General features: G+C 45.0%; 1 protein-coding gene across 1 annotated transcript; it reads right to left on the bottom strand.

The window, feature by feature from the left end:
* Positions 1-1897: 1897 nt before the first annotated feature.
* Positions 1898-4939, bottom strand: ARL4A (ARF like GTPase 4A). The gene is made up of 2 exons (XM_073333824.1): positions 4833-4939; positions 1898-4649 (listed from the first exon to the last, which is right to left on the bottom strand). Exon 2 carries the CDS (start codon positions 4566-4568, stop codon positions 3966-3968), a length of 603 nt encoding a protein of 200 aa, XP_073189925.1. The 5' UTR covers positions 4569-4649; positions 4833-4939; the 3' UTR covers positions 1898-3965.
* Between the last annotated feature and the right edge of the window lie 3995 nt (positions 4940-8934).

The following is an 8934-nucleotide window of genomic DNA, read 5'->3' on the forward strand; positions in this document are numbered from 1 at the left end:
GGCTCAAGATACAGTGTGCAACCATGTTCATATCCCCCTGCCTCCAACTGTTCTTCATAAGTTACCAAGGAGTGGGGAGCCAACAGGGAGTGTATTAACACTAGTTTCAGAGTAACAGCCATGTTCGTCTGTATTCGCAAAAAGAAAAGGAGTACTTGTGGTACCTTAGAGACTAACCAATTTATTTGAGCATGAGCTTTCGTGAGCTACAGCTCACTTCATCGGATGCATACCGATGCATTATATACACAGAGACCATGAAACAATACCTCCTCCCATCCCAATCTCCTGCTGGTAATAGCTTATCTAAAGTGATCATCAAGTTGGGCCATTTCCAGCACAAATCCAGGTTTTCTCACCCTCCGCCCCCCGCACACACAAACTCACTCTCCTGCTGGAAATAGCCCATCCAAAGTGACCACTCTCCTCACAATGTATATGTGAAATGGCCCACCTTGATTTTCATACACATTGTGAGGAGAGTGGTCACTTTGGATAAGCTATTACCAGCAGGAGCGTGAATTTGTGTGTGGGGGGGGGGGGGGAGGGCGGAGGGTGAGAAAACCTGGATTTGTGCTGGAAATGGCCCAACTTGATGATCACTTTAGATAAGCTATTACCAGCAGGAGAGTGGGATGGGAGGAGGTATTGTTTCATGGTCTCTGTGTATATAATGTCTTCTGCAGTTTCCACAGTATGCATCCGATTAAGTGAGCTGTAGCTCACGAAAGCTTATGCTCAAATAAATTGGTTAGTCTCTAAGGTGCCACAAGTACTCCCTTTCTTTTTATTAACACTAGTGTTTGATACAGTTAAGTGTACATAGCTTGAAAGATCAACCCTGTTTCCCTTAACCTCCCATTGACAGTATCATATAGTATCCTTCAGACAATATTCAGAACAGGTTGGGTAGACAGGAAAGAAGAGTGTTTACATGGCTTTGGGCCAAGAAACACAATCAGTTCCCCACAAAATTTACTTTACCAACTATTAAGCTCTCAGATGAAGCAGACCATGTTCCATAGCAAGCAACCCTTACTCATGAGCCATAAAAAAAAGAGACAGGCATTTCAATGCCTCCTTGTACAATAGTAGTGTGCAACCTGCTAATTAGGGCAGCAAGAGGGGGAGGGGAATGGAGATTAGAGAGTATAAGCCAAACTGGCCTCAGCCCTTTGGGGATAAAAGGTACCACAAAGATGTGGAATCAGTTTTGGTGGGCAATGATCCACTAGATATGGAACATCCAAAAACTTCAAAGGTGAGGGGTTTTTTTTAATTATTTTTTTAGAGCTATTATGTGCTTCCAATTGTTCAACTGTACCCACCCAATTTTGGAAAAAAAAAAAAGTAGCCCTACATGTTTCTCTGTCAAAACTGAATGCTCTTGAAATTAGTATAGTGTGCACAAGTGTTTGACAGCAATTATGGAGTACTGCCATTGAGATTTCCAAGTCAGTGCAAGGGATTTACTCCCATTCTCCATTAAAATCAAGAAGCGGTGTGACTGAATCCTCTGCACTGCTTTGAAGATTTCAACCTACTTGTTTGCAATGAAAAAGTACCCTTATATAGGTATGAGAAATGCAACATATTTCATCTACATAGTAAAAAAAAATCCAAACCCTTTCTAGCACAAGAAGTGCTAAACCAAGTAAAAATTTTAGTCGCAGCTGATTGAAGGATTTAATACTACCATTGTAGTCTGTTAATACTGTATATGATTTCAGAACTTTGAGAATTTGAGAACTGCACCAGCAAGTATGTATGTAACATCTAAATCTGTTCATGAGAAGGGAAGGTTTACAATACACACGACGACTGCACAAGGAGAGAAGTGGCTATAGCTAGAAGCAAACAGCGTTCTATTACAAACATATAGAACATAATACAAGTATGCCATTGATATTAAGTCTTTAATGAGATACCTGTGATTTATAACATTGTCACATTTACGAATCTCACATTTATAAGAGTTTGATTTCCATGCAGATAGTTCTACTGCTATTGAGAGCGAGATTTGCACATAGAGGCCAACAAGAACACTTCACTGCAACTCAAGGAAGTCAAACACCTTCTCCCTGCAGACTTGTTTTGAGTTGTGTTTATTGAGGTTTAAGAAGTTATCCACATTTCTATAAATATAGACATTACTGAGTAAGTGACTTTCCATGTCACTAGTGCAGGTACATATATAACCAACATACAAAAGCTCCACTGGAAGCTACTTCAATTCTTTCAAAAGGATCAGGGTGTCATTAAAAAAACAAAAACAAAAAAACCCCAAAAAAACCAGCTGTCACTTTCAATTATTGAAAACACTAAAGTGCATTTTTGGTTACCTTCTGGACAAACAGCTGCTGGCTATGAAGTTTGATTTTAAACAGATATCAATACCTTACATTGATTGACATTCAGCTGTTATCCTCTTAATACATGGCTGTAGGTAAGAATGCATTAACTTTGCTGGTTGAGTGAGTAAGATGAAATGATTCTTGCATTGTTCCTTTAAGACTGATATTTCTAATGGAAGTTTCAAGATAGTCTAACATTCTGTTTTACAGCACCACTAAAGTTAATCTTAAAATTCAGGCTCTAGTTTAGCCCTTTTCAATTGTTAATCAAGATGTCTAGACAGCTGTTTGAAGTTCTGTACCAGTAAGAAAAACTATTCTCCCTTCTCATTAGACATACTGTCCTGCCCAGTTAATACTGTTTGTGCACTTTGTAAACAAGAACAGCTTAAAGCATAATTAGAGCAGAACACAGGCCATCTTTAAACTGATGTTTTCCCAGTGTCAAGAGTTTCAAGTGTATAAAGCTTCTTTACATTCCTAACCACAAGCACTACACAAACTGTAATAAAAAAGGCTATATAGAAAGTGACCTAGTAGTATAACTAACCAACCTGGGCATTTTTGCAGATACAAAAAAAGTGTGCTCTGTTGTCTTTAGCTCTCTTTATATTTCACTATGATCAAGTTTTATTGCCATTATCATCTAAAGAGCCCAGAATGCTGCACTGCTTAAAATCTTGCGAGACCTAAATCACTGTATGCATCTCCTTTATTGCAACAGCAAATTTACTTTTGTGTTGATAATCTGGGGATGTCACAGTAACTTAATTTTTTGATCAAACAAACAAGATTTCTGGAACAAGTCTCCAAATGACATGAGTATGTTCTAAACCGAGTTTGCGCAGTATAACAATGCATAGCTATTTCTAAGAAGACTACACACCAAATCATGTTACATGTTGGGAAAACTGATCCATGCTCTTGCATGTTGTGTATTTGTCTAACAAGTCTTATTTCCTCTATCAGTTGAAGAATCCACAGCACAGAAGTTTCAAGTATTAGAACTAAAAAAGTGATTCAACTTCAAAAGTTGAATTAAAAACATACCATATAGCCAAACTCTCTCATGGAAATCATTACCAAACAAGATTAAAAAAAACCCCAAGGCTCACAGCCTTGTGAAATAATGGATTGCTAATTCCATACACGTTGTTGAAATCAATATTTTTAAAGCTATATATATATTCACCTAAAACACTCCACTTACGAGCATTAGAAGTTTAAAAACACTGAATGCCTTCAATGGAAATTGCTTGTAAAAATGCACCCTCGAATATATGAATACAAACACCAAGCAAAAAAACTCATTTTATTTGGCTATTTAGATATCCAGGTCACATTTACCCACCCATCTGTTTCCTGATAGCTTTATATTACTTTATAGGGCATCCAAAATAATACAGTGCCAGAAACCTTAGAAAAACTACTTTGTTTTTGCTTTTCAAAAGGTTCTGTGTCTGCACAACTTCCACAAGGCAAAGTTGTGCAACTGATTGTTTAACATAACTAGGCTTTAACAGCATCCAAGCAAGCAGGTCAGACTTTGGAAGCTGTTATGTCAAATTCTGACCACGGAACTACTCTAAGACAGAAGTGTGGTAAAAGAACTCATCTCTTCTTTTTCTGCTGTCTCAACATTTTTCTTCGCTTAATGATCATATCGTGTAGTTTTTCAAGTCCCTCTTTGAGTCCATCCCCTATGATTGCACAGGTAGGCTGCAGATGCCAGGGAGTAGAAGAGCTCAGCTCGCTCATTGCTAACATCTTCTCGATTTCTGAGAGAGAGAGGGAATTCCTCAGGTCCTGTTTGTTAGCCACTATAAGGACAGGCACGCCCTGATTTTCAGATATCCTAGTAATTTTATGAAGTTCTGTCTTGGCTTCCTCCATCCTTTCGATGTCGACAGAGTCCACCACAAATACGATGCCATCCGTGCACCTGGTGTAGGACTTCCACAGGGGCCTCAGCTTCTCCTGGCCTCCCACGTCCCAGAAGTGGAAGGTGACCGTTTTCGAGCTGCCCAGCGTCACTTTGATTTTCTCCGTGTTAAACCCCTTGGTAGGCACAGTGTTGACGAACTCGTTGAACTGCAGCCTGTAGAGCACGGTGGTCTTGCCGGCCGAGTCGAGCCCCAGGATCACGATGTGGAAGCACTGGAAGGAGGGCAGGCTGGAGAGGATCGGCGTCTGGTCCGAGAGCCCATTCCCCATCGCCGGCGGCGGGGAGACAGCGAGCCGCCGCCGACACAAGCACCGCCGGGCTCCCCTCGGCCGCCGAGCCGCACTCAGACCCTGCCAACGACAAGAGAGGCGTTAGCCCCGCTGGGTGGCTGACCGGCCGCCCCGCCCCAGGCTCGAGGGGAGCCGGGGACCTAGGTCCGCGCTCCACCCCACCACATGCCCCTCGCCCCCCGGGTCCGTCCGCCCGCCCTCCCGCGCACGTCCCCCGGCTGGCGAAGCTAGCGCAGCCCGCACCTCACGCCGCTGGCAGCCCCATGTCTGCCCGAGCGCCCAGCACCACCGCAGCCGCCAACACGCCGCACCGCCGCCGCCTCCTCAGCGTCTGCCGGAGCCTGAAGCAGTGCCGCCGCCTCACCGCACAGAGCGAACCGCGCCCCCTGCCCGCAGCGCGCCGCTCATTGGCCGCCCGGGGCTGCGGGGTGGGGAATAAAGCGAGGGCCGCCTCCCATTGGCGCAGGTATCCGCCACTCTCCAGGGGCCGCCGCAGCGCGTTCCCGCCCTCCCAGGTTTACACGCGGGGGTAAAGGGCGGGGGCAGAGGAGGGGTCTGTACGTTATGCCCTAAAGGCAGAGCGCTCCGTGCACACTACGTCCCCACGTCCGTCACCGCGGGGCTCCAACTTAGCCACGCCCCCAACGCGCCCTCCTTCGTGGGCGGGGGATGGAGCAACGCCCCTCCCTGCTGCATAGCCCGGCACGTGCCCCCGCAGCAGAACCCCGCCCGCGTCTCAGGAGCCCTGGATCTCCGTCCAGTCGGCAGCGCCTGACCGAGGGCGCGGGGCGGGGGGCGCTGCACCTTTAAGCCGTAGAGACCCAGCGCCCCGTCGCCAGCATCTGCACCTAACACGGGGGGCGGTTAACCTCCTCCCCTGGAACCCTGCCCCGCGGCCCCTCACGCGCCGTCCCCGCCTCCCTCGCCCTCAGGGAGAAGCGCGGAAACTCACCTCTGACCCACCACTCCCGAGGGAGGCAGGGAGGGGTTTGAGGCTTCCCGCGCGCTCGCACACCCGTAGCGTCATCGCCAATAGCCTCGCCCGTTGGCCCCGCGCACATCCGTCTCCTAGCAACCCGCTTCAAACGGCAGTGGCGGGGTCTCGTCCCCCTTGCGCCAACTCTTCCCTTCGCCCCCGTCGTGCTTGGGTCACGCCCTCTGCGCGAGCGGACCCCCCCGCCGCCCCCGCTCTGGGGACGCGCCACAGCGAGCACCCGCCCAGCGACCGGGTCCCGCAGTAGGGAGTGCGTGGTGTGAGCCGCCCGGGCCGCGGGGCCCGGAGTCTGCAGAGAAGCTGCGGGCAGCGCCCGGCCGGGTGTACCCGGAGCCCAGGCTCAGAAGCGAGGCTCCGCTGGTAGCGCCTTGCCCCCAGTGTGGGTGCTGGGCTCCCTCTGCTCCCCCCAGAGGCGACGAGGGAGGGGTGGCACATGGCGTCGCCTGTCCCCCGCCCTCCCCATTTCTGCTGGGGTGGGAGTTGGGGCTGAGCAAGGCTGAGGGGGACGTGCGTGGAAAAGGCCCCCCGCCCGAGGAGGCACGGGGAAGCCTGATTTAGCTTTTTCTAGGATCCTTGTTCCTCCTTTCCACCTCTTTCTCCACCATCGCCTGCCTCATTTTCGTAACTTGGGTATCATCTGTGAGCACTCTAATTCATTTAACTGTCCACATAAAAAAAACCATTCATATCAAATCTTTGTTTTTTCTTGATAAGATTATCATCATCCATCTCGTTTTCCATTTTTTTTATTCTAGCTTCGCTGTTTTTTGACCTTACCATTTAACCATTTTACTATAATGGACAAAAAAAAAAGATAAAAAAACAAAATAAACCACTAAGCATTGTTCTGTAATTTTGAAATCCACCAGATTGTTTTATGAACTTAGTGGGTTCAATTATTTAGAATTGAAAAGGAGTGAAATTAATGCATTTATTTGGATAACTTTTTTGAGAAGGTCTCTTTTTATTTTTATTCCATGTTCCAGATAGATCACTATGAAGAGAAGATTTGAAAGTGGTGCAAGTAAGAGAGAGTGAAAATGACTGCGTGAAGTAGCAGTTAAGAGCTCAAAGCCAATAACTTCATTTCTCAAACCTCTGGAAAACACAGTTTACCCAACAAACAATGCTACAGATACTGAAAACTCTGCCACTGCAACAGGTGATATTTCAATGCCAATAGCTGAACATGAGGATAGTAGTCAAGAAGGAGATGTGCCGATAGCAACAGATGCAGCAGAAGGTTCTCTGTACCGTCAAGAAACTCAACAGGAATATGTAGATCTTACTCAGCAAGAGCAATTCATGAGTACTACAGGTTTGACTGTGACTGATACTGGAATTATTGACAAGAGTAATGCTGCCCAAATGCAATCTTTTCTTCAAATTGGTGGTTTTGAAATTCCAAGTAACATTCCACGAGATGCTGATAATCATGCTTTCCCTACTTGTCTGCTGATAAAAACTCTTCCAAATGGTGAGACCTGCACAAGAGACTGGTTTTGTTGTAGGATGGAAAAACAATCTCTGTACTGATGAAGTGGGTTTTAAATTACGAAAGCTTATGCCCAAATAAATTTGTTAGTCTCTAAGGTGCCACAAGGACTCCTCGTCGTTTTTGCTGATGCAGACTAACACGGCTACCACTCTGGAATCTCTGTACTGTGTACCCTGCTTCATTTTGAACAAAAGTGCTGCAAATGCATCAGTTCTCTCTGATCAATCAGGATGGAGCATCAACAGAGGTTGGAGGAAGTTGAAAGACAGAATACCATCACATGAGAGTTCAGTGTCACACAAAGAAAATTATGGAAATCAGCCAGTAGGGCAGCATCAGCTGAAAGTTCATTGAGAATTTACTCTTGACTGAACTCCACAGAAACTAATAACTGAAAAAAGTTTCTTGAGCACGTTCTGAATGTCATCCTTTTTCTTTCTGAGTGGGGATTGGCTTTCTTTGGGTTGCAGTCAACGCATTGGTGATTGTGCAAATGGAAACTTTCTAGGCATAGTTGAGCTCCTCAGCAAATATGACCCACTTTTGTCAGAGCATGTTAAACGTATTCAAGAATCGCAAGAGGGTCAAAAGCACATGCAAGTCCATTATCTACTTTCCACATGCATACAAAATGAGTTTATTGAGCTATGTGGATCATTCATACAAACAATTCTTGATGAGATTTGAAATGCCAAGTATTTTTCAGTCATTGTTGATGCCACTCCAGATTGTTCTCACAAGGGACAGACTACTATGGTTATTCGCTATGTTAAGAGTGTAGACAGCTCAAAATTTTCAAATGAAGAAAGGTTTATTTTGTTTGATAATTTCACGAGAAAAACTGGAAAAGAAATTGCTGCTCGAGTACTAGCAAATTCTAGAAGGTTTTAAGTTAGATTTTCAAGTCTGTATTGGTCAAGCCTATGACAATGGATCTAATATGGATGGGAAGTACAAAAAGTTCTGTTTGAGCATAAATGAAACTATTTTCTCCAGTTGACTGTGCTGAATCAAGCAAGGAGGCAATGACTTACTTTGGAACTGTTCAGCAAATGTACAATCTCTTCAGTTCATAAAGGTGGGAAATTTTGAAGCAATATCTTCCTGTTTCACTGCATGGGATGTCCAAAACTAGGTGGTCTGCATGGATTGATGGTGTTCAACCATTGCGCAGCACTTGAATTCAGTGAGAAAGGCTTTAAATGAGCTTGAATCTCTCAATCTCACTGCACAGGCTCGAACTGAACTTCAGTCCGTTCAGGTGCACATGTCCAAATTTGAATGCATTCTGATGTCATCTTTGTGGATGAAGCTACTTACAAAGATCCACCAAACTAATCTGGTAATTGAAGCACACAGAGCTACACTTGATGTTGAGAGGGATAATATTGAAAGTCCTATCAATGGTATTCAGCAGATTTGTGAACAAAGGGATGCAATCCTGACGGAGTCCAAATTAGTAGCACAGAATGTTGGCATTTCATCTGAGTTGCCCACCTATCGCAACTTACCTACTGAATCTGATGCCGAGCAGCATTATAGGGTTAATGTCTTCCTTGTCATCATTGACTCTATTCAATCAGGTCTTACATGTTGATTTGAGTCACTGTGACTAATTTGTACCCTTTTGGCGTTTCTTTGGCAGTTCAACAGACCTGAGTAATGAAGATCTACTTTCTGAAGCTGAATAATTTCAGCAACAGTACAACAAAGAAATCTCAAAAGATCTCAGTGACGAGGTCATCTTTCTCAAACAAATATATTCCATGAACTTTAAATTAGATTGCAAGCCAAAGGAATTGCTTTAAGTAATACACGCACTTGGACTCTCTGGGGTGTTCCTAATATCACAA

The sequence above is a fragment of the Lepidochelys kempii genome, chromosome 2 (genome assembly GCF_965140265.1).
Source record: "Lepidochelys kempii isolate rLepKem1 chromosome 2, rLepKem1.hap2, whole genome shotgun sequence".
Taxonomy (NCBI): Eukaryota; Metazoa; Chordata; order Testudines; family Cheloniidae; genus Lepidochelys; species Lepidochelys kempii.